This window comes from Conger conger, chromosome 10 (assembly GCF_963514075.1).
Source record: "Conger conger chromosome 10, fConCon1.1, whole genome shotgun sequence".
NCBI classification, from domain to species: Eukaryota; Metazoa; Chordata; class Actinopteri; order Anguilliformes; family Congridae; genus Conger; species Conger conger.
The window spans coordinates 45,718,638-45,744,702 of NC_083769.1; the positions used below are offsets into that span (position 1 = coordinate 45,718,638).

At 53.7% G+C, this 26,065-nt stretch overlaps 1 protein-coding gene across 1 annotated transcript; it reads left to right on the forward strand.

Moving 5' to 3' along the window:
- Positions 1-1,881: 1,881 nt before the first annotated feature.
- On the forward strand, positions 1,882-26,065 carry rimkla (ribosomal modification protein rimK-like family member A). The gene is given in 7 exon segments (XM_061258273.1): positions 1,882-2,746; positions 16,064-16,126; positions 16,129-16,203; positions 16,206-16,292; positions 18,400-18,486; positions 22,091-22,294; positions 23,880-26,065. Coding segments are annotated over 7 exon segments (1,164 nt in total). The 5' UTR covers positions 1,882-2,583; the 3' UTR covers positions 24,365-26,065.

Sequence of the window (26,065 nt, forward strand, 5' to 3'; positions counted from 1 at the left end):
CAGACAGCGTTTGTGGTGGTTTGGATGAGGCCTTTTGTTTTAATTCAAGGAAATTTTCGTCTCGACTCCATTCTGTCTTACCCTGCTCCAATATTGCAGAAGGGCTATAACAACACAAAGATCAGCAAGAGACTAAGATCTAATTATATTGTACAGTTATAAATAAATAAATAAAATTAGCTTTCCTCTTTAACCGCAGTTTAAACAGACACAAGACATATTTAGTCTATTTATGTATTTTGCGTAGTTGTAGTCTACCTACAAACCAGTGTGGTGCATTTGTAAGCCATAGCATCTGGAGTCTGTGAGTCATGTGCAAATGTTAGTAATCTAGCTGACATTTTAGCGCACACACACGCACACCTGCATGTTAATACACAGACAATAACCAGAAGAGGTTGTAATGCGACGATGCTTTAAACTGACTGTGGCAGATGGTCAAATTAACTTGAAATTCGACCACAATTTATTTTGATCGGTCAGTTTTACCAGATGTTTATCCTGGTATCCGAAACAGCGACACTGTTAACATATATAGGAACACCAGAAAGGTGACGTTTCGCATGCGTCGTAATACTGCAACAACGGCTAGCAATAGAAACACGACCATATTTCGTGTTGCACATGCTTTCACTAGAATTGCTCGCTACGAATTTTAGTCATATTTAGCTGCTATCATTACCGCAATTGTGAGAGATCAACTTGTTCGGTGTGAACTGCAGCAAACTCCCTAAGGTTCTGCGAATCAATTTCCATACTGACAAAACAATGATCGGTCTCATCAGTCAGTGATACCGAAAAGTCCGTTAGCACCAATCCGTAGAATGCCTTTTAATTTGTTCTGCCCTGACCATGACTGTATCGTGAAAATAACGGAGACGCATTCCAGCTCGGCTCGGCTTTCCCTCTTGTCCACATCAACAAAGTCGAAGTGGGTCAGTCAACCCACGACTGCATGTTTCTTGTGGTCACATGATCATTTTTTCAGACGTGACGCACTGTGAAAATGTATTCAAGCTAGTTCGAAGCATCCGTACATAAACCTGGGTGTTAGCAGGCTAACATTAGCTACATGTGGGCAAACATACATGTGCAGCTCTAGCCTTTTTTGAACTCAATAGTAACCATGTGACCAAAATCTATCAACACTCCAGTAGAGTTGTAGCAAATGGATTCTACCAAAACATAGCCTACCAAATGCTAGCTGCCAGTTATCACTTCTTCCGCTACCACAGTTAACTAGCTAGCACAAATCATTTTAACGAGAAAGTTCGATCCGAAATCATTGCTTGCGAAAGGACTAACGGTGATGGGACTAACGATGCTATGCAAAATAACCACATTGAATAAAAAGCTAAAACTGCGAAGAGGCCATTCGCAAACTCGGATTAAAAAGAAAAAATACTGTAGTTTTCCTCCCTTTAAACTTGACACACGCAAACCGAGCTATACGCAGCTTTGCTGAGGGGTCATACTTCCTGACAAATCCAGCACCAGTACTATTTTTTTTCTGTCATTTCAGCATAGAGACAGAGGCGTCGGTATTCACCAAACCTCCCCCGTGCCCGGTCTGAACCGGTTCGGGTGAGGGAGGCGCGGGCGCGTGGCGAACCCCCCTTTTCGACGCTGCATCCCCGACAGGCGCGTCCCCGCGGGTCGCAGTCCTAACAGGTGCCCGCATCCCCACCGAGCCCCCACACCTTCATTATCCCGGTTGGTCGAGGGGATGCAGCGGACACGCCTCGGACCTCATCTGGTGCGCCGCGATTGGTCGAAACGCGAGCGGGTCCGCGGCTGCCATTGGCTGCCTTTGTTCGAGAACGCGGAGAGGTAAAGAGTTGTAAACGAGGCGCGTGCTTGAAGAAATAGCGGAGGGTTAAACGTGCATCTTTTCAGCACCCACACCCGTGGATAGCAGGAGGATATTGTTGGCTACCGGTAAAATCAAGTCACACGAGCGTAGGGAGGCGAAATTGCGGCGTTAGATTCCTTCATCGTCACCTCAATTTCCTAGGCGTTTCAGCCAAGGTGGCTGAAGTGTTTACAAGAAGACAGTACGGCGTTTAGGGAGGAGAGGATATAAAATACATTGTGCGAGCTTTGTTCGCCCTGTAACAGGGCTGCAAGTTATTTGCACCTGCTGAGAGCTGTTGATAGCGAGCTGGCTATTTAGCTAGCTAAAAGCCAGTAGCTGTTTGGTAGGACCGAAACCGAGCAACCTGGTGGCTCTCACGACTGGCTTCTTGTTTCAGATTGACGACTTTCATTTTACTTGAACGGGGTCCTGGATCGGATGGAACGTGGAATAACGGGCCGTAATTAAGAGAACGCTCATTCATCTGTGAATAATCAATCGTTCTTGATCTCGTTCGTAAAGAGGCAGTCTGTTAAGCGGGTTTGGGGTAGCCAGCTAACTAGTTAATTTCAACTCCATTGTTGTACGTGTCCCGGTGTTATTCCCGTCGTTCCCCGACCACGGATCCCGCGCTCTCGAAGCCTTCACTCTCAGCCACCTCTCTCGGTCTCTCAGCTGTTTTTTCGATCATATTTTCTGTCGGTACAATTCAGTTTGATACAATAACCATGTGCTCCCGGATGTGGTTTGTAACTGACCGGCGGATCAGCCAGGAGTACCCACAGGTTCAGATTCTCCGAGCTTTGAAACAGCGATGTGCCGAGGAGGATGTTGAATTCCGCTCGCTTCTCATGGATGAGATTGTGCTTACCATCAGTGATGGGCAACTGGGTGAGTAACGCAACACAACAGAGCTAAAACATAACGGTGTGTGTATTCACGCCTGGAGGGGGTTGGAGGGAATGTGTGTCAATGACCGCTGAATTAAATGCTGGCTAGCTATGTAACGGTCAGCTAGCAAACGTGTTATACCAACGAGTAACGTATAATAATAATGCGGGACTTACTGGCGCTGTCTATTCAGTGTCTGCTGTCATTCAGCTAACGTTAGCTGGCGTGCTAGAAAGCTAGTGTGACGGTGACCGCCTAACCCCATTCAAGAGAATCTGGTATCAAGAGAAGTTCAAAATGGGCGACCAGTGTTTTTGTTTTCAAGATAGGGAGTTAGATTGCCTTGCGCAGGATAGCGTGGACGTCGTGTTGTGCTGTGTCCTGTTCTAATGCTAACGAGGTACTTGCTGTCGGTGTAGATGTAACGTAACTCAGTCTCAAATTTAAATTTGAGAGAACTTGCTGAACGTTTTGGCCGATTAATAAATCAAAACGTGGGCGCACAAAGAGCACCGCTAGCTTGCTTGCTAAAGCCACACTGAGAACACCAGTGACCAGTGGACCCGAAATAACATTGCTGCTGCCCTGCCGCTGTCCACGCCGCAAGCCCTAGCCTTTGCTCTAACAAAATGACGAGATGACGAAAAACGAGCTAGCTACCAAATCATTAACGTTAGCAAATTGAGTATTTAGCGTAATGTGAAGCAATATTTATTTTATTATTTGTTTATAGTAAAAAAAACAACAATAAGCGAACACTTGCTAGCATTGTGTAGCCTATACGATCGTTACACCTGACCTAGCGCGAAACTTAAAGCGGGAACTTAGATTTATGTATTTGAGGGGTCATTTCAATATATCCTCAAAGCAAAAAGCTGCAACATTACCAATACTCTTAGTTTTAATTCCACAGTACAGTATTACATCAAAATCCTTTTGTAAAAATGTATCTGATAGGAAAATATGAACAAGAAGCAGATTCATATTTCAACTTAGTTATCCTCAACAGGATTATTCCCTGTTATATATACAGGAACCCTTTTAGTTATTTATGGAACTGCCTTTCATAGGTGCAAATTGCTAAATCTGCCATTTGACTTGACAAAGAACCCTTTACTAGACATGGTTCTACAATGGAATCACAGGGTTCCCTTAGGAACCATTATTTCCAAGTGTATGCTCTTTCCATATTATGTCAAGTGCAATACATTTAAACGTATCCACATGGAACACACACACACACACACATTTTCATGATGCATCACTGAGGCTTTTTGCACCATTGTGCCGTTTTATGATTAAAATGTATTTGTAGAAACATATATTTGTTTCCCGATAGAAAGGCTATTAGTACTAGGCAAATCGTTTACTGTAGCTGACCCCACTGCTCATATGGCAGCTGATATTGGCAGCTGATATCAGGGCAAAAAGGCCTGAAAAGGTAAGCAGGGATTTGGAAAATTAATGTTGACTTTAAAAGCTTAATTTCAGCTATTGAAATGAGTGTCAGACCTCTCTACAGTGCAGAACTGCAGCTGGCGGCAGTGGAAGTGCAGTGATCCCCTGCATCCCTGCCCGATTCGGACGCTGCGTGTCACCAGTGCAGGGGCCGCATTCTCGAACAGGCCTGCAGCCAGCTCCTGCTGCAGCTCTGCTGGGCGGCTCACCTGACCAGCGCTGTCTCCTACACTTTAGCAGGGGTCAGGAGTTGGGCTGGAAGCCACACAACACAGGGTGGGAGTGTACTCGTTAGCATTAGCGTGAGAAATGCTTTTTTGGGGTGCTGATGCTTTGCATGTTTACGGAGTGATGTTTCCAGATGCCAGGGACGGGGTGGGGCGGGATGCAGAATGCAATCCATTTGGATCGGTTCTGGAGCCGCGGAACATTTTGCTGTGGGGCAGTTCCTGTGAAAGAGGGCAAGCTGGGCCCTAAGCATCTATGCATCTCAGTGTTCATTTAAAAGAAGCTGACATGGACTACACTACACAGAACTAAAGTGACAGTAGATGTACATTTTTGTTCTTCAAGGATGACATTTCGAAAATGTACCCTGAAAGTACAGTAATGTTCTCTTTTGGATACAAATGAGTACGGTTTCAGAGCACAAAAGGTACAAATGTCTTAGATATTGCTAGCCAGGGATACAACTTCTTGCACCTACACCATAGGGTACCGTGCCAATAAAGTGCAAATCAGAACCAGGGACATTGAAGTGCATTGAAAACCCCAGAGGAAAGTGCAGTTCCAAGTCCTAGCGCGATCACATCAACTTGAACCCTTGAAGAGTACATCGACTTTCCAACTAGCATACCACGGTTGGCAGCAAGAATACCCCGAAAACTAAAATAAATAATACAAAAGTGCAATGATAACCTAAGCATACACGTGGCTGATGATAGCAGTTTCTGAGACTGTAGGGCTTGGGGGGGGGGGGCAGCTTTCTGTGAGGACACAAAATGGCTTCTCTCTCCACACGGGTGTCAGGCAGGGCGTTGCCTCTGGTGACGGGACACTCCCCGTCACCGTCCCCGTCGAAAAAGACCTCACCGAGGACGGGAACGCGAGCGGGTTTCCCTTCACCTGTAAGCAGCGCCGTGCGTTTTTGAGCAAGAGCGGTCCCGGCTCATTCGGTTTAAGCGCTCTCGAGTCTTTTCAGCGATTGGCCCGTTCGCGAACACGGTGGCCTGAATCTCAGCCCGGCAGGCAGCAGGGTCTGCACCTCGGTTTCCCATCCGCACCTGGGGCCCCCCGGTCTCCGTCCACTCACCCCCATTGGCCCGGATCCACACGCCAGTCCAACCGCAGTTCTGACTCCACAGATTAACGTCGAGCGGACATTTTGGCAAACGGCGGGTTTTTGGATTATAAGCCTGGTCGTGCTCCGGTCGGGCTGACAGTGAATGGACAGCCTGCAGCACCTACGTGTGAGAGCGGCCAGGCCAGCGCTATGTGGGAGGGGGAGGGAGGGGGGGGGGGGGCAGACGCAGGCACTTTGCTGAGAGGTGCAGTGGCAGTGCCCCACCTGGGACTGAAGCTGGCAGCCCCCACGCAGCCTCGCGCCAGGCGGTGAGGAGTGAGTGACAGTGCATCTCGCTGCGGTGATTCAGAGCCCCTGGTCTGCAAAGTCAGCCCTCTGTCAGACGCGGGGGTGGGGTGGGGGGGGGCGGGGCGGGCGAGGGCGAGCCGACGTGCCGCAGAACCATCGACCGCGCCGGAAACTCCCCCGGAATGTTCCGCACGCGCCAAACCCAGCGAGTCGCCGCTCGCCAGCGACGTGCGACTTCGCCCGGGCGGCCCCTAAGAATTTAGCGTCCTGTGGCCCCCACACGCCCGCGCTGGCCTCGAGGTCGGGGCCTGTTCCGCTGCCCCCCCCCCCACTGCAGATCTGGCCCATTCCTCCAGGAGACGACAAATCTCACACCCTCCCATTATTCATGACCGCACCAGCACATGAGCACAGAGCTTCAGCTGCCTCCCTGGCCCCAGACCCAGCCTCACACACCCCACACATCCCCCCCAAAGCCAGCCTCACACACCCCACACGCCCCCCCCCAGACCCAGCCTCACACACCCAACACGCCCCCCCCCAGACCCAGCCTCACACACCCAACACGCCCCCCCCCAGACCCAGCCTCACACACCCAACACGCCCCCCCCAGACCCAGCCTCACACACCCAACACGCCCCCCCCCAGACCCAGCCTCACACACCCAACACGCCCCCCCAGACCCAGCCTCACACACCCAACACGCCCCCCCCAAAGCCAGCCTCACACACCCCACACATCCCCCCCCCAGACCCAGTCTCACACACCCAACACGCCCCCCCCAAAGCCAGCCTCACACACCCAACACGCCCCCCCCAAAGCCAGCCTCACACACCCAACACGCCCCCCCCAAAGCCAGCCTCACACACCCCACACATCCCCCCCAAAAGCCAGCCTCACACACCCCACACGCCCCCCCCAAAGCCAGCCTCACACACCCAACACGCCCCCCCCAAAGCCAGCCTCACACACCCAACACGCCCCCCCCAAAGCCAGCCTCACACACCCCACACATCCCCCCCAAAGCCAGCCTCACACACCCAACACGCCCCCCCCAAAGCCAGCCTCGCACACCCAACACGCCCCCCCAAAGCCAGCCTCATACACCCCACACATCCCCCCCAAAGCCAGCCTCACACACCCAACACGCCCCCCCCAAAGCCAGCCTCAGAAATCCCACACACCGTCTCCCAGAGCCAGCCTCACACACCGCACACGCCCCCCACATCCAGCCTCACACACCGCACACGCCCCCCACATCCAGCCTCACACACCTTCTCCCAGAGCCAGCCTCACACACCGCACACGCCCCCCAAACACCCAGCCTCACACACCCCACACACCGTCTCCCAGACCCAGCCTCACACACCCCACACATCCCCCCAACACGCCGTCTCCCAGACCCAGCCTCACACACCCAACACGCCCCCCCCAGACCCAGCCTCACACATCCCACACGGTGTCTCCCAGCTCCCTCGCTATATTTATCAGCCAGGGGGCATGGCAGAGCAGGGAGTGTTCAGCTCCAGACAGGGATCCGCCGGCAGCCGAACAGAAGAACCCGGACTGCACTGCGTTCACGGGCAGGAAGAACAGGCCCACACTGCAGCATTCCCTGGCTCGCACAGGGACTCTGTACACTCCTCCTGTGTGTGTGTGTGTGTGTGTGTGCGTGTGTGTGTGTGTGTGTGTGTGTGCGTGTGTGTGTGTGTGTGTGTGTGTGCGTGTGCGCACTGCAGGCATTGTGATCGGCAGTGGCAGACTCTGGAAATAGACACATCTCCACTGTATAGCTCGTCTCAGAGCGTTTTCCACACTACGAGACGCTGCAATGTTTTTTTTTCTGCTCCGGGTCTGCTTGCATTCTGCCTCTCTCTGGCAGGAACGTATCTGGCTTTCAAACAGCCCGCAGAGATTAATCTCATTTCGGATTTTCCATTTTCCACATGCCTGTTCTTACCTACTTTGCTTGGACAAGGCGCATCTTTTTTTTCGGCGTTCTTCTTGTGCTTGTGGCAGTGTGAGTTACTCTGTGTGAGTGCTGTGCTTGTGGCAGTGTGAGTTACTCTGTGTGAGCACTGTGCTTGTGGCAGTGTGAGTTACTCTGTGTGAGTGCTGTGCTTGTGGCAGTGTGAGTCACACACTGTGAGTGCTGTCCTAGTGGCAGTGTGAGTTACTCTGTGTGAGTGCTGTCCTAGTGGCAGTGTGAGTTACTCTGTGTGAGTGCTGTGCTTGTGGCAGTGTGAGTTACTCTGTGTGAGTGCTGTGCTTGTGGCAGTGTGAGTTACTCTGTGTGAGTGCTGTCCTAGTGGCAGTGTGAGTTACTCTGTGTGAGCGCTGTGCTTGTGGCAGTGTGAGTTACTCTGTGTGAGTGCTGTCTTAGTGGCAGTGTGAGTTACTCTGTGTGAGCGCTGTGCTTGTGGCAGTGTGAGTTACTCTGTGTGAGTGCTGTGCTTGTGGCAGTGTGAGTTACTCTGTGTGAGTGCTGTCCTAGGAGCAGTGAGAGTCACCTGGATGAAGTGCGCTCACACAGACCAGGCGGTGTTTGACAGCGTCGGGGTGCGCTACGGGGAGAGAAAGCTCTGCCATCGCGCTGCTTTTCCCGGACCGGCCCCGGCCCGTTCCTCCAGAGCCTGGCGCTGGGCCAGAACAGGACTTTCCGGACTGTTCTCCTCTTAATCAGACCCAGTCTGCAGCGTTCGTTCATTTTTTCCACCCGAGTCCCGCACCTTCAGAAACCCCTCTCCTGGCCGGCAGAGCCTCACGGGTCGTGCCAACCTGTGGCAGAGGGGCTGTGTTCCGCCTGATTCGCTGCAGAACTGCATGTTTTCGTTGGGCAGTTAGACTTTGTGGGGGGGGGGGCAGTTGCAGGTGTGTCTGCCCTGTTGGGCGGTTAGATTGAGGGTGGGGCAGTTGTAGGTGTGTCTGCCCTGTTGGGCGGTTAGATTGAGGGTGGGGCAGTTGTAGGTGTGTCTGCCCTGTTGGGCAGTTAGATTGAGGGGGGGGCAGTTGTAGGTGTGTCAGCCCTGTTGGGCGGTTAGATTGAGGGTGGGGCAGTTGTAGGTGTGTCTGCCCTGTTGGGCGGTTAGATTGAGGGTGGGGCAGTTGTAGGTGTGTCTGCCCTGTTGGGCAGTTAGATTGAGGGGGGGGGGGGGCAGCTGTAGGTGTGTCTGCCCTGTTGGGCAGTTAGATTGAGGGTGGGGCAGTTGCAGGTGTGTCTGCCCTGTTGGGCAGTTAGATTGAGGGTGGGGCAGTTGCAGGTGTGTCTGCCCTGTTGGGCAGTTAGATTGAGGGTGGGGCAGTTGTAGGTGTGTCTGCCCTGTTGGGCGGTTAGATTAAGGGGGGTGCAGATGTAGGTGTGTCTGCCCTGTTGGGCAGTTAGATTGAGGGGAGGGCAGTTGTAGGTGTATCTGCCCTGTTGGGCAGTTAGATTGAGGGTGGGGCAGTTGTAGGTGTGTCTGCCCTGTTGGGCAGTTAGATTGAGGGTGGGGCAGTTGTAGGTGTGTCAGCCCTGTTGGGCGGTTAGATTGAGGGTGGGGCAGTTGTAGGTGTGTCTGCCCTGTTGGGCGATTAGATTGAGGGTGGGGCAGTTGTAGGTGTGTCTGCCCTGTTGGGCAGTTAGATTGAGGGTGGGGCAGTTGTAGGTGTGTCTGCCCTGTTGGGCAGTTAGATTGAGGGTGGGGCAGTTGTAGGTGTGTCAGCCCTGTTGGGCGGTTAGATTGAGGGTGGGGCAGTTGTAGGTGTGTCAGCCCTGTTGGGCGGTTAGATTGAGGGTGGGGCAGTTGTAGGTGTGTCTGCCCTGTTGGGCGGTTAGATTGAGGGTGGGGCAGTTGTAGGTGTGTCTGCCCTGTTGGGCAGTTAGATTGAGGGGGGGGGGCAGCTGTAGGTGTGTCTGCCCTGTTGGGCAGTTAGATTGAGGGTGGGGCAGTTGCAGGTGTGTCTGCCCTGTTGGACAGTTAGATTGAGGGGAGGGCAGTTGTAGGTGTGTCTGCCCTGTTGGGCAGTTAGATTGAGGGTGGGGCAGTTGTAGGTATGTCTGCCCTGTTGGGCGGTTAGATTAAGGGGGGTGCAGATGTAGGTGTGTCTGCCCTGTTGGGCAGTTAGATTGAGGGGAGGGCAGTTGTAGGTGTATCTGCCCTGTTGGGCAGTTAGATTGAGGGTGGGGCAGTTGTAGGTGTGTCTGCCCTGTTGAGCGGTTAGATTGGGGGGGGGGGGGGGGCAGCTGTAGGTGTGTCTTCCCTGTTGGGCAGTTAGATTGAGGGGGGGGCAGTTGTAGGTGTGTCTGCCCTGTTGGGCAGTTAGATTGAGGGGGGGGGGGGGCAGCTGTAGGTGTGTCTGCCCTGTTGGGCAGTTAGATTGAGGGGGGGGCAGGTGTAGGTGTGTCTGCCCTGTTGGGCAGTTAGATTGAGGGTGGGGCAGTTGTAGGTGTGTCTGCCCTGCATCCCACTGTTCCTGAGGCCAGAGCGCTGCAGACTGCACACACACACACACACACACACACTGCAGCAGGGACTGAGAGAAAGGCATGCTCACTCACACATGCAAGCAAAGCACATGCACACACACACACACACACTCGCGCAAGCACACACATGCAGGCACAAACATGCATGCACAAACACAGACACACGCTTATATACACGCACACACACACACACACACGCCAGAGCTCGGCGACAAAGCCATCGCGGTACATGGAATAGTTTTTTTTTAGCGCAATAGGAACTATCTCTGGTTGGTGGCGGTAGGCATCGTTCTTTTGGTCTTTAGCCATACTTGATATGGTAACACATCTCCAAACTTCAGTGAAATGCTTCCGGGGTAGGAAAAAAACATCACTTGTATCTATTCAATGTTGGTTAACTTACCTATTAGTTCCTTATCCTTGTTTTTATCTACCACATGGAAACAGCGTGGCCCCGTTGCAGTCATATGAACACTGAAAAGATACGAGTGACCTCTGGAAGAGTTTCACTGGAAAACTGGAGGTGCGCTCCCGCATCCGGTGTGATGAAATAACACAAGAGCCGCATGCTGCCTGTACATGCCTGTACGACAGCTGCTCCTGCGCATACAAAATACATAGTTGGCTCTATCGCCCAGGCCTAACAGATGCACACACACTCACTCACTCACTCACTCACTCGCGCACACCCACACACAGTTACATGACACACACACACACTGACACTCACACACACACATGCTCTGACACGCACACGCTCTGACATGCACACACACACACACACACTTTGACACACACATGCACACACACATATGCTCTAACACTCACACATGCACACGCACACACACACACACACATACGCTCTAACACACACACACGCACACACACACACACACATACGCTCTAACACACACATGCACACACACACACTCACACACATACACACACACACATACGCTCTAACACACACACACACACACGCACACACACACACACACTCCCCGTGAGCGGAGCAGCCGGCCCATCTGGAGGTGCTGGTCACACGTGTGCCAGGCCCCCCAGGCTGGCTGCAGGCTCCGGCCTCCTCCTCACATCACGGAACACACGGGGCGGCCTTCATCTCCTGCACGGCGTGTCTCACCTTCACCTTCACCACCGCCACCGCAGAGCTGCGCTTTTCAGCCAAAGCGCCGTTTTTAATCTGCCCATTACTATTATTACACAGCCACAGCCAGGAGGCTTCTGCAGAGCGGTGCCAAGAGACTTCTCTCTCCTGCTCTCCCCCCCCACGTCACCTCATTTCTCCTCCAAAGCGCTTTCCAGCCTTAATTATCTACCATAACGTTCGCGGTTTATCGTTTTAATAAGACGGCAGTGCCTTGTTTTTGTCTGTTCAGAAATACGGCTACAACAGCGACATGGCTCAGGCGGTAAGAGCAGTCGTCTGGCAGTTGGAGGGTTGCCGGTTCGATCCCCCGCGCGGGCTGTGTCGAAGTGTCCCTGAGCAAGACGCCTAACCCCTAAAATGCTCCTGACGAGCTGGTCGGCACCTTGCATGGCAGCCAATCGCCGTTGGTGTGTGAGTGTGTGTATGAATGGGTGAATGAGAAGCATCAATTGTACAGCGCTTTGGATAAAGGCGCTATATAAATGGCAACCGTTTACCATCAAAAAGCGAATCGTCGCAAGGTTCACTGCAGAAACAGGAGTGGTCCAATGAAGGGACCTCATACGTCTCTATCCGCCTGCGTCCATCTGTGCACAACACCCTAAAAACAGCGTAAAACCCCGGCCGTTAAGTCCTTTATTGCATTAGGCTAAAGTGTGGACTTAATCTGTGCGTTGAGCACAGACCTGTGCCACTGACCTGGCCTGCACAGACAGCCCCCCCCCCCCCCCCCCACGCCGGCCAATCAGACGGCCCGTTTGCTCTTTGCCTTCCTGCCTGGGAGGCGGCCAGGCCCTGGCATCAGATGGCATTGTGACATCACGGCGGAATGCACGGAATTCCCACTCAGCAGTTCTGGACCCTGTCAGCGCTGTCAGGCGGAAGCAGGAATAACATCCCGAATCCGCAGCGGGACCTGCCTCCCAGTCCTCCCTCTCCCCGAGGGGACGCTCTGCCCTGCGTGCGAACGCCCGCTGCCCGTGTCACCCGACTGTGCGGGGAAGGCCCCCGGAGGAGACATCCTTTCCCCTTCCTCACCCTTTTCCCTTTTGGTCTTAGTTGAACCCGCGCAGGGGAACGAATCCATCGGCAGACCAAACGGTTGTTGGGTTGGTCGATTTCTCGTGCTGCCGAGAGTGGGCCGGCCCATCTGGTTTTCGGAGGCAGCGTGCTGGGTGAGGCTGGGGGAGGGAGCTGAAGGCTCTACGGCTGTCAGTTACCTTTTTTGAATTTTTGAATCAAATCGCCATGACAACCAAATGCACTGGATATTTGTGAACTGCCTGTCCGTGCCAGAAGCGCAGCGCACTGAAAGATAACAGCGGTATTACATCGTGTAAAAACCCCAGATGTAAAAACGCCTAATTGGCAAACCTTGATTGTGCCAGAGTGAGTATTTCATGCTGGCCTATGTATGAGGGTCATGGGCCTTTAAAAAAAAAAAGCCAAATAATTGGATTCAGCCAGGGGTAAAAATGTGTACAGACGCCAGAAACAAAGGCGATGCACTCAAGGGCCTGAGATGCCTTGTGTAACAATGACCAGGCTATTTCCACCCTCCTTTTGGGTAGTTTTTTTGGCCGGGACCGGGGCGCGGAGATAAGCGGGTGCCTGTGTGATTTTGGGGAGAGGCAGCCCTGCTGAATGCGGCCCTCTGTGGGGGAACGGGGCGGACGAGCAGGGGGACGGCTCGGGGAGTATCAGGCCGAGACGTCCCTGTCTCACACACACACACACACACACACACGCAGAGCGAAAGAGGCTCCGGCCCCCACCCCACCCCCATCCTGAGACAGACCCGCTGTGAAAAGAGCCCGGCACAATGAGCCTCTCCCACAGAAACCTGCTGTGGAGCGGAGCATTCATCCAGCGCCGGCCTCCGCTCGCCCGCCACTCCGGCTTTATGCGGCCACAGAAAGGGAGACCCCCGGAACAATGCGCACCGCGGGGAGATGGCGGATTGATTTCTCTCCCTCCCTCCCTCTCTCTCTCTTCCTCTCATTCCCTCTCTCATTCTCTCTCCCTCTCTCTTTCTGATTCCCTCTCTCCCTCCCTCTCTCTCTCTTCCTCTCATTCCCTCTCATTCTCTCTCCCTCTCTCTTTCTGATTCCCTCTCTCCCTCCCTCTCTCTCCCTCATTCCCTCTCTCATTCTCTCTCCCTCCCTCTCTCTCCTCTCCCTCCCCCTCTCTCTCTCTCTCTCTCCTGCTGTCCGTACATCAGCCCAGTAAATCTTGCAGATGGTCTGGCTCTGTGCAAAGGAGAGCGGTGGCTGGGAGACTCGACTAGCCGATCACAGATGGGCGCTCTGTGTGCCTTCGCAGGCCTGGATGTACAGTGCAGGGGAGATGTGCTGCGTCAGTCTCTGCTCTGTCTGTGAGCCAGAGCCGGGGCTGAGACAGTGTCCCATCAGCCCATCTGTCACCGAGCTGCGCGAGCTTCAGCCGGCTCACACGCACACACACACACGCACGCAGACACGGTCACACACACACACACGCAGACACAGTCACACACACACACACACGCAGACACGGTCACACACACACACACACACACACACGGTCACACACACACACACACACGGTCACACACACACGCAGACACGGTCACACACACACACACACACACGGTCACACGTTCACACGCACACACACAGACACGGTCACACGTTCACACGCACACACACACGCACACACACACACCGAGCTGCGCAAGTTTCAGCCAGCTCACACACACTGAGCTAGCACACGCACGCAGTCACACGCGCACACACACACACACACACACACACACGCAGACACGGTCACACACACACACACACACACACACACACACACCGATTCCACACCAGTCCCTCCTCTTCATCTGCTGCATTTCTATCTTAGCCTGATTAATGGCTTTTACTGAATCATAGACACACACACACACGCACGCCCGCGCAAACATGCACACACACACACACACAGACACACAGGTGCAGCCTCATGCACTCAAACCTGCATGCGCACACGCACACAGAAACACACACACACATGCATGTCCACGCAAACACACACACGCACACACACAGGACTGCCTCTGTGCTGTGATAGATTTGTGGAATAAAATGGCGTAACTGTCTGGAAACAATGAAATGGGGAGATGTCTGCAGACTGCTGCTTCATGATATTGAGTCTGTGAGTCTCTCTCTCTCTCTCAATCTCTCTCTCTCTCTCTCTCTCTCTCTCTCTCTCCCTCTCGCGCTCTCTCTCTCTCTCTCTCTCTCTCTCTCTCTCTCTCCCTCTCTCTCTCTCTCTCTCTCTCTCTCTCTCTCTCTCTCTCTCTCCCTCTCTCCCTCTCCCTCTCTCTCTCTCTCTCTCTCTCTCTCTCCCTCGGCTTTTCTTGCTTGGAGCGTACCTTTCTGTCCTCTCTCATCTTCCTCTGCTTCCTCTCTCTCTGTCCATCCCCCTCTCTTCTCTCTCACCATCTCTGCTGTCTCTCCCTTTTACACTCTCCCCCCCCTCCCCTCCCCCCGTGTGTGTGTTCTGGACGAGGGCCCGTGTGAGTGGGCAGGGTGTGAATGAATAGGCAGAACGGCGTCCAACACGCACCCGCCTGCCGCTGCTAAATCTGCTAAACCCGCTCAGGCCCGGGGGGCCAGCCGTGTGCACCTCCACACCCCCGCTCCTGCTCCTCCTCCTCCTCCTCTTCCTCCTCCTCCTCCTCCTCCACGCCTCCCCCTTCACTGCTGCTGGAGCCCGGCGTGCTGCAGGACTGCAGGGGGGTGGAGTCTCCCTCAAACAGCTGAGTCACAGTCCCTGCTCCAGTGCAGGACTGCAGAGGGTCTCCCTCAAACAGCTGAGTCACAGTCCCTGCTCCAGTGCAGGACTGCAGAGGGGCTCCCTCAAACTGCTGAGTCACAGTCCCTGCTCCAGTGCAGGACTGCAGAGGGGCTCCCTCAAACAGCTGAGTCACAGTCCCTGCTCCAGTGCAGGACTGCAGAGGGGCTCCCTCAAACAGCTGAGTCACAGTCCCTGCTCCAGTGCAGGACTGCAGAGGGGCTCCCTCAAACAGCTGAGTCACAGTCCCTGCTCCAGTGCAGGACTGCAGAGGGGCTCCCTCAAACTGCTGAGTCACAGTCCCTGCTCCAGTGCAGGACTGCAGAGGGGCTCCCTCAAACAGCTGAGTCACAGTCCCTGCTCCAGTGCAGGACTGCAGAGGGGCTCCCTCAAACAGCTGAGTCAGAGCCCCTGTTCCGATGCAGCACACCAGGAACCCCACCCCCACCCCTACCCCTACCCCTCCATGACCTCCCCCTTACATTTTCCTCAAATGCAAATACATCTTCCTCTCTGATCCCCAATGCAAATAAGTATGCTTATTGCCGTGTCGTGGGCATCGTGTCTCCAGAGATTTTGTAAGTGCTTTGCTTACAGCCTGTAGCCTAGTGGCTGAGGTCCATCACTGAGGCCCGGAAGGTTGGTGGTTTTAGCCCCAGTGTAGCCACAATAAAATCTATGCAGCTTATGGGCAAGGCCCTTAACCCCACATTGCTACAGGCTCAGTCTAATTGACTGTAAGTCAGCAAAAGCGTCAGCTAAATAACACATTATTATTATTATATGATGATAACTGAGTGGCCTGTGTGTGCGCAGGGCTGCGTGTGGAGCAGGAGGTGGTGACCTCCTACCCGCAGGTGGCGGTAGTGAGGGTGCCCACGCCTGGGTGCAGTCGGACAGTGACATCACCGTGCTGAGGCACCTGGAGAAGCTGGGCTGCAGGCTGGTGAACCGGCCCAGGCCATCCTCAACTGCGTCAACAAGTTCTGGACCTTCCAGGAGCTGGCAGGCCACGGGGTGCCCCTGCCCGACACCTTCTCCTACGGTGAGCTCACACACACACACACACACACGCTCACACACACACCCTCTCCTACGGTGAGCTCACACACACACACACACACACCCATAACACACACACACACCCTCTCCTACGGTGAGCTCACACACACACACACACACACGCTCACACACACACCCTCTCCTACGGTGAGCTCACACACACACACACACACACCCATAACACACACACCACACCCTCTCCTACGGTGAGCTCACACACACACACACACACACATACACACACACACGCACACACACACATGCACACACACACATGCACACACACACACACACACACGCACACACACGCACACACACCCATAACACACACACACACACACACACACACCTTCTCCTACGGTGAGCTCACACACGCACACACACACACACACGCACACATGCACACACACACCCATAATACACACACACACACACACGCACACACACACCCATAACACACACACACACGCACACACACGGAGACTCAAAACATAGTTGGAGTATCCATCCACAAAATGAGTTATTTCCCTTATTGTTTGACTGATCAGTGTCTACGCATGTTAATGCATCACTCACTGAAAAACTAAAATGATTAAACGAAAGCAATGTCACGTTGTCTGTAAATCCTCTGCATTTATGGCAGCTCACACACACATGGCCCCTGTACACAAAACAGAGGACAATGTATCCTCCACGCTGCCCCATTTCCTGCCCGCACGTGTGTGTGAACGCACATCTCTTGACAGGAAGTCATACGTTAACATCTCAATGCCACCTCCGCTGCACCTCCCCTGCACCTCCCCTGCTCCCCCGTCACCGCTGAATGCCGTGAGCCGCGACCCAGCTGTTGTAAAATATAATCCGTTTTGCCACGGATGACAATCCGTTTTGCCTTAATCTGAGGATACGGGCTATTTCTGCGTTTCTAATCCACCTGGGATAGATTGTGACACAGGTCCACATGCACACGTAAACCCCCCCCCCCCCACCCGCGCCCGCGCCCCCCGCCCATCCCAGCTGTTTAATCCTCCCAGAAAACGGAACCACAGCTGAAACACTTTGTCATGTACTGCTGTGTAATGCAGTGCGAGCTTCGGATTGGCCAGTAACCAGGCAGCGCTGCTTATGTAACAGCCCCTCCTCTCTCTGCGGGACTGGGGCTCTGCTTTTCCCATTAAACATGGCCGCCCCGCGCTGGCTGTGACGCGGGCCCCCCCTACGCCCCCCTCCCCCCCCCCCCCCGGCCCGGCCCCTGACCCGCACTGCAGACTCCACACTTCCGGAAGAGTCCTTAAAGGAGACGAGCACATCTGTGCGAGCCAGGCCAGGAGGAGGACACCGAAAAGGCACAAGCCCCTTTCCTCGGAAGGGAGGGGAGCGTTTTTCCGCAGAAATGATGTGCACACTCCCCCAGCCAGAGAGATCAGCAGCCTGAGCAGCAGTATCAGAGTCAGAGAATTAACTACCTGCCTCCCCCTCCACACACACACACACACATGTACACACACACACTCACTCACACACACACACACACATACACACACACATATACACACACATACACACACATATACACACACACAGATACACACAAACACACGCTTTACTTCTGCCTTCCTTTGATTGAACATATCATCTAAGGAGACTCCTGGGAACCTGACCTGTGTGTGTGTGAGTATATGTGTGTGTGTGCGTGTGTGTGTGTATGTGTGTGTGCGTTTGTGTGTGTGTGTGTGTACATGTGTGCGAGTGTGCGTGTGTATGTGTGTGTGCGTGTGTGCGTGTATGTGTGTGTGCGTGTGTGTGTGTGAGTGTATGTGTGTGCGTGTGTATATGTGTGTGTGTGTACGTGTGTATGTGTGTGTGTGTGTGCATGTGTGTGTTTTTGTGTGTGTTTGTGTGTGTGTGTATGTGTGTGTGTGTGTATGTGTGTGTGTGTGTATGTGTGTGTGTGCGTGCATGTGTGTGTGTGTGCGTGTGTGTGTGTTTGTGTGTGTGCGTTTGTGTGTGTGTATGTGTGTGTGTGTGAGTGTGTGTTAGGCGGAGAGGCTGCAGGTTGATGATAGATTCTATTTGGCCTGTATTCGCAGGAGGACATGAGAACTTCCGGAAGATGATTGACGAGGCGGAACCCCTCGGCTACCCCGTGGTGGTGAAGAACGCACGTGGTCACAGAGGTCAGTGCAGAGGTCACGGCCATCCCAAAAACAACTCCTGAATCAAACACATCTCAAACACATCCTCACTGACTCCTGAATCACCATCCATCTCATCCTCACTGACTACTGAATCACCAGCCACCTCAAACACATCCTCACTGACTCCTGAATCAAACACATCTCAAACACATCCTCACTGACTCCTGAATCACCAGCCACCTCAAACACATCCTCACTGACTACTGAATCACCATCCATCTCATCCTCACTGACTCCTGAATCACCATCCATCTCATCCTCACTGACTACTGAATCACCAGCCACCTCAAACACATCCTCACTGACTCCTGAATCACCATCCATCTCATCCTCACTGACTCCTGAATCACCATCCATCTCATCCTCACTGACTCCTGAATCACCAGCCACCTCAAACACATCCTCACTGACTCCTGAATCACCATCCATCTCATCCTCACTGACTACTGAATCACCAGCCACCTCAAACACATCCTCACTGACTCCTGAATCACCAGCCACCTCAAACACATCCTCACTGACTCCTGAATCGCCATCCATCTCATCCTCACTGACTACTGAATCACCAGCCACCTCAAACACATCCTCACTGACTCCTGAATCACCAGCCACCTCAAACACATCCTCACTGACTCCTGAATCACCATCCATCTCATCCTCACTGAATCCTGAATCACCATCCATCCCAAACACATCCTCACTGACTCCTGAATCACCAGCAGTTAGTGGTGTTGATTTCATATGTTTTTAACATGGGGCCTCAGGAGCTCATCAATCTATGCATCCACCATCTTCTCAACTACTTATTTGTTGTCAGGGTCGGGGGCAGGGTTTAGAGGCGGGAACAGGACAGGTCAGCCAGTCCATCGCCAGGCCCACACGTTGTTCGCTCACACATTCACGCCTACGGCCGGTTTAAAGGCTCCGATTGGCCTAGCGATGTGTTTGGCCTGGGGGACGAAGCCAGGGCTCCTGGGTGGAAGGCCTCTTGCTGTGAGGCCCCACAGGAGCTCATGAGTAGTCATACCGTTCCCTGGAACAGGGAGGAAAAACCCCTCTAAAGAACACGGGGGGAGCACGTACTCAGCTGCATGCGCATGTGAAAAACCTGCCTTGTGAAGTTAGATCACGTCGGTGCGTGCCCTGCTCCTGCAGAGTGGAACTTTCCGGAAGGTTCTTCAGAAAAGGGGACAGCGCGTGTGCTCTGTCTCTCTGTCTCTCTCTCTGTCTCTCTCTCCCTCTCTCTCTCTCTGTCTCTCTAACTCTCTCTCCCTCTCCCTCTCTCTCTCCCTCTCTCCCCCTCTCGCTCTCTCCCTCTGTCTCTCTCTCTCCCTCTCTCTCTCTGTCTCTCTCTCACTCTCTCTCTCCATCTCTCTCCCTCTCTCTCTCTGTCTCTCTCACTCTCTCCCTCTCTCTCCCTCTCTCTCTGTCTCTCTCACTCTCTCTCCCTCTCTCTCTCTCGCTCTCCGTCTCTCTCTCTCCGTCTCCCTCTCTCCCCCTCTCACTCTCTCCCTCTCTCTCTCCCTCTCTCTGTCTCTCTGTCTGTCTCTCTCTCCCTCTCTGTCTGTCTCTCTCTCTCCCTCTCTCTGTCTGTCTCTCTCTCCCTCTCTCTGTCTCTGTCTCTGTCTCTCTCACTCTCTCCCTCTCTCTCTCCCCGTCTCTCTCTCTCTCCCTCTCTCTCCCTCTCTCTGTCTCTCTCTCTCTCTGTCTCTCTCACTCTCTCTGTCTCTCCCTCTCTCTCTCCCTCTCTCTCTGTCTCTCTCACTCTCTCTCCCTCTCTTTCTCTCTGTTGCTCTCTGTCTCTCGCTCTCTCTCACTCACTCTCTCTCCCCCTCTCTCTCCCTCTCCCTCTCTCTCCCTCTCTCCCCCTCTCGCTCTCCCCCCTCTCTCTCGCGTCCGGTCGGCGGGGGATTTCGGCCGCCCTCGGGCAGAGTTTGGGAGCGTGGCAGCGGTCGGTAACGTTCTCGTCGCCGTGGAGGGAGACGGATTTGGAGACGTAAAGCCCAGCTGCGGTTGGCGGTTGGCCCCGGCGGCTCGGTCGGTGGAGCGAAGGCTGCGTTAACGTGCAGCGGGACGTGAGTCACAGCCGCGTTACAGCGCTGTCTCCGTCAGACGGGCCGAGGGGGAGCAGCATACGCACAGGGCTGTGGCTGTACATTCACACTGCGTTATCACGATTATTATTATTATATACTTTATTTAAACTCGACAACATCGTAGGTCAAGACATTAAAATGAAAAGAAAACGAGAAAATGACTGACCTCTTTTCATGATGCTTGAGTGGCGAACAGAGATAAAGAAGAAATAAAAGACAAAGTATATAACTAAATAACTGTATGACTTCATTACATTATTGGCATTTGGCAGACGCTCTTATCCAGAGTGACATACAGTAGATTAGACTAAGCAGGAGACATTCCTCCCCTGGAGCAATGCAGGGTTAAGGGCCTTGCTCAAGGGGAGCAATTGTGGCTACACCGGGAATCGACCTTGCGGGTCCCAGTCATAACTGTACAGACTTAAAGCTTGCCAGTGATTTAGCAGATTCTCTTATGCAGAGAGACATATGGAGCTATCGAGCTGACATACCTGCATGGGATATTTACATGGTAAAGAACGTAAACTCAGGCTGAACATTCTCCTGACTGTCCCACCCAGGACTGAAACACAAGGCCGGTTTCCCCGACACGATGCCGCTGCGGTTGCAACTTTTATGAATTGTAATAATCATATCTAACATTTGTGTTAGTCATGATTCAGCAGTAGTGTAAGAGAATATTGCTAATCTGTCTGTCTCTAGGCAATGCAGTGATTGATTACGGCACATCCATTAAGGTTGTGTCCCTTAATGTAATAATAATAATAATTTGTTACTTAGCTCACGCTTTTATCCAAAGTGACTTAAGTTGATTAGACCAAGCAGGAGACAATCCTCCCCTGGAGCAATGCAGGGGTGAGGGCCTTGCTCAAGGGCCCAACGGCTGTGCGGATCTTATTGTGGCGACACCGGGGCTTGAACCACCGGGCTGTCAGTCAGCACTGCCACGTGGAGGTGGGGAGAGGGTGGGCGTGTGGGGGGGGGTGGGGGGGGGGGTAATTAAGGCCCCGGCACAGGAATGTTTTTCTGGCCGGTGTGAAAGGCCTGTCCTCAGCCCCTGCCAGCCCCCAGTGCAGAAAACAGGCGGGGGTATACAAACAGACCTGTTCTGATGTCAGCTGTTCGGAGAGATGGACTTTGTGGAACCAGGCGGAACCGCCCTGTGTTCTGCCAGCACTGCCACTGATCAGAGAACACACTGCAGAGTGGCAGGAACTCATCCACAGGAACAGCCGCCATTACAGTTATTTAGCTGACGGTTTTAGGGCTAAGCAAGGGGCAATCCCCCCGGGAGCAATGCAGGGTTAAGGGCCTTGCCCAAGGGCCCAACAGCTGTGCGGATCTTATCGTGGCTAAACCAGGGCTTGAACCCCCAACCTTCTGGGTCTCGGATATGTACCTAAGCCAGGAGGCTCCAGGCTGCCCCCGGTGTGAACCCCGCTCTCTCTCCCTCTCTCTCTCCCTCGCTGTCCCTCCGTCCCCAGGCAAGGCGGTGTTCCTGGCCCGGGACAAGCACCACCTGGCGGACCTCAGCCACCTGATCCGGCACGACGCGCCCTACCTGTTCCAGGAGTACGTGAAGGAGTCGCACGGGCGGGACGTGCGGGTGGTGCTGGTGGGCGGGCGCGTCATCGGCTCCATGCTGCGCTGCTCCACCGACGGCCGCATGCAGAGCAACTGCTCCCTGGGTGAGTCACCTGGGGCTGGGGCAGGGGCTGGGGTAGGGGGTAGGGTAGGGCCTTGGGGCAGGGGCTGGCAGCAGGGGGTAGGGTAGGGCCTTGGGGCAGGGGGTAGGGCAGGGCCTTGGGGCAGGGGCAGGGGGTAGGGTAGGGCCTTGGGGCAGGGGCTGGCAGCAGGGGGTAGGGTAGGGCCTTGGGGCAGGGGCTGGCAGCAGGTGGTAGGGTAGGGCCTTGGGGCAGGGGCTGGCAGCAGGGAGTAGGTTAGGGCCTTGGGGCAGGGGCAGGCGGCAGGGGGTAGGGCAGGGCCTTGGGGCAGGGGCAGGGTAGGGCCTTGGGGCAGGGGCTGGGGGTAGGGTAGGGCCTTGGGGCAGGGGCTGGCAGCAGGGGGTAGGTTAGGGCCTTGGGGCAGGGGCTGGGGGCTGTACCTCGACTCCTGCAGGAGTACCCTGATCAATTGCCTCAATCTTGTAGCCCCTTGTCGTACTCACTTTGTACTTTGTAGCACCCACACACACACACCAGCCGTTTCTGGATAAGATTGGACCGCCCCGGTGTAGATACCCTTTCCTGCACTCTCAGCCCTGAGCCGCTACACACTGGGCTCCTGCCTCTCCAGCCTGGTCCGACCTCACTGAATTCAGACTGACATAACAGATCCATCCAATTAAATGAGCTCTTTCAAACACAGACAGACTGTTGAGACCGAGGACTTGTGTCCTAACCTGCTACACACTGCCCAGTTTGCAACGGTGCAGTCTGCTACAGCACAATGTATAAGCACAGCCTAAGTGCTCTATACTACAGTGCAGTGTATAAGTGCTGTATACTACAGTGCAGTGTATAAGTGCTGTATACTACAGTGCAGTGTATAAGTGCTGTATACTACAGTGCAGTGTATAAGTGCTGTATACTACAGTGCAGTGTATAAGTGCTCTATACTACAGTGCAGTGTATAAGTGCTCTATACTACAGTGCAGTGTATAAGTGCTGTATACTACAGTGCAGTGTATAAGTGCTGTATACTACAGTGCAGTGTATAAGTGCTGTATACTACAGTGCAGTGTATAAGTGCTCTATACTACAGTAGAGTGTATAAGTGAGTGATCTTTTAGGTAAACTAAGCATGAGGCACATCTTAGCAGTAGGAAACGGCGAGCATTGCTGGATGACCTGTTCCCATTGTTACGTTGTGTTGAGTTGTGTTGAGTTGTGTTGAGTTGTGTTGTGTTGAGTTGTGTTGAGTTGTGTTGAGTTACGTTGTGTTACGTTGTGTTGAGTTGAGTTGAGTTGTGTTGAGTTGTGTTGAGTTGTGTTGAGTTACGTTGTGTTGAGTTGTGTTGAGTTACGTTGTGTTGAGTTGTGTTGAGTTGAGTTGTGTTGAGTTGTGTTGAGTTGCGTTGAGTTGCGTTGAGTTGTGTTGAGTTGTGTTGTGTTGAGTTACGTTGGGTTGAGTTGTGTTGAGTTGTGTTGAGTTACGTTGTGTTGAGTTGTGTTGAGTTGTGTTGAGTTACGTTGTGTTGAGTTACGTTGTGTTGAGTTGTGTTGAGTGCTGTGTGGCGTGGCGCGTGACGGTGCTCCGCGGTGCCCCCTGCAGGCGGCGTGGGGATGATGTGCCCCCTGAGCGAGCAGGGCAAGCAGCTGGCGGTGCAGGTGTCCAACATCCTGGGCATGGACGTGTGCGGCATCGACCTGCTGCAGCTGCACGACGGCTCCTTCGTGGTGTGCGAGGCCAACGCCAACGTGGGCTTCATCGCCTTCGACCAGGCGTGCGGCATGGACGTGGCGGGCATCCTGGCCGACTACGCCCTGTCGCTGCTGCCCAGCAGGCTCACGCGCAAGATGTCGCTGCTGTCGGTGGTGTCCAGCGCCAGCGAGAGCAGCAGCGAGCCGGGGGAGGGCTGCCCGGCGCCCAGCGCCCTGCCCGAGGCCGTGTGCACCATGAGCGTGGGCTCCACGTCCAGCGAGAGCGACCCGGAGCTGGCCGAGCCCCCCCGGGACCCGCGGGACCCCCGGGCCCCCGACCCCGCCTACAACATCAACACCCTGCTCGCCAACGAGATCAAACTATTGACTGAGTGAGCGGGACCGCAGCCACACGCGCGCTCACGCACACGCACACGCACGCACACAGACACACGTACGCTCGCTTGCACACGCACACACACTCCCTTCTCAAAGATGCCCGCACAAGCAGACTCGTAACTGATACGCAAATACCGCAAGAAATACATAAAGACACGAGGAGAAAGTCTCTCTCTCTCACACACACACACACACACACACACACGCACACACACGCACGCACACGCCTTCTCATACTAACCTGCCCGTGAACACGTGAGGTCAGAGGCTGCTCCCCTGAGGGTAGGGCCTGTGTAAAGCGGTGTAAAGTCGGCAGTGTAGCGTGCCGGCTAGCATAATTAGCTCCCCTTCCCTTTTTTAAGACTGCACGGGAGAGTGCACAGAGCAGGAGAGCCACCCAGCACCACACCAGCCCGAGAGCTTCTCGTTTCAGAGCTACGTGAGTCTTAACGGCACACTGCACACCACAGCAGCAAGGCGGGGAAAAAAAACACCGCCACGCCCGCCCCCCCCCCCCCCCCCCCCCCCCCCGACACACAGTAAACACGCTCTGTTTTAAGTGAAATGAAGTGTTTTGCGATTGTACGGCTACGTGAAGGAGAGACATGGCGTGAATCCACGCGTTGAAGTTGAGTGACCTCCGGCGTTGGTCTAGAGGGGTTTGGGACGGGGACAGGGACGGGGTGCGCCCCCCTGGTCCAGAACGGCACCATGGTCCTCTCCAGAGGCCCGTGCGTTCCCGCTGGCGCCCAAATGTAGCAGACACGGCTTCAGAGACCAGGGACGGGCTGGTCATACTCAAACAAAAGCAGTGCTCTCCTGTGCAGTAACCGCCCCTTCCTTTCAGTTACTCCCAACCCAGCATGCCATTCTCTTACGTGAACAAAAGCACCTTAGCAAACATTGAAGATCCACTTAAACCGTTTAGGGAAAACTGTGTCTCTCTCTCGGACGGAGAGACGTGGCCCAAGATGAACTGTAATGGTTAAACGGAAAAATAGCAAGAGCGACCGCTCCTTCTACAACATCGATATGCCTCAAGATCACTTCACTGCCATATGAAAAAAACTAAAAAAAACTAAAAAGTGGGTTTAGTGTTTCAGCCATACATATCAGACCGTATCGCTTTCAATTGTAAATTACTTTTTTTCTTTGATTTTATCTTTACCTCAGGCGTGTGCAGGGTCGATGTCTTCCCTCGCATGCAGATGAAATGACAGTGTTACCGGGTCGTGTTCCCGACTCCTAACCGTTTCTGAACCAGCGTTTGAATCTCGCCAGCATTTTAATCCATTTATTCTCCAGACGCTCTTTCTCTCTCTCTCTCGGGCTCATCAGCAGTATTCAGCCTAACGCCAAACACGTTTTACACAGGTCAACCATCCGCTGGAAAGGGACGCTGTTTTTAGTGAAGTCGGCCCATTGTAGATATCAGCTTAACATTTTTATTTATTTTTTGCTCATTAAAAGGACACATATCATTCAACCCTCCAGTTCCTTTGTGCACACGCATGATGCGAGTGGAAATAGGCCTTTGTCGATCTTAATTCTTCATTTACGCACCACTGTGTTCCAGTTCCAGTTCCAATTTCGCGCCCAAAATTTCGCCCCGGCGAATTTTCGGCGACCCGGCATCCCGTCGCCGCGAAAACTCCCGAGGGGGAACGCTTCCCCGTCGGACTTCCGGGGACGAGGCGC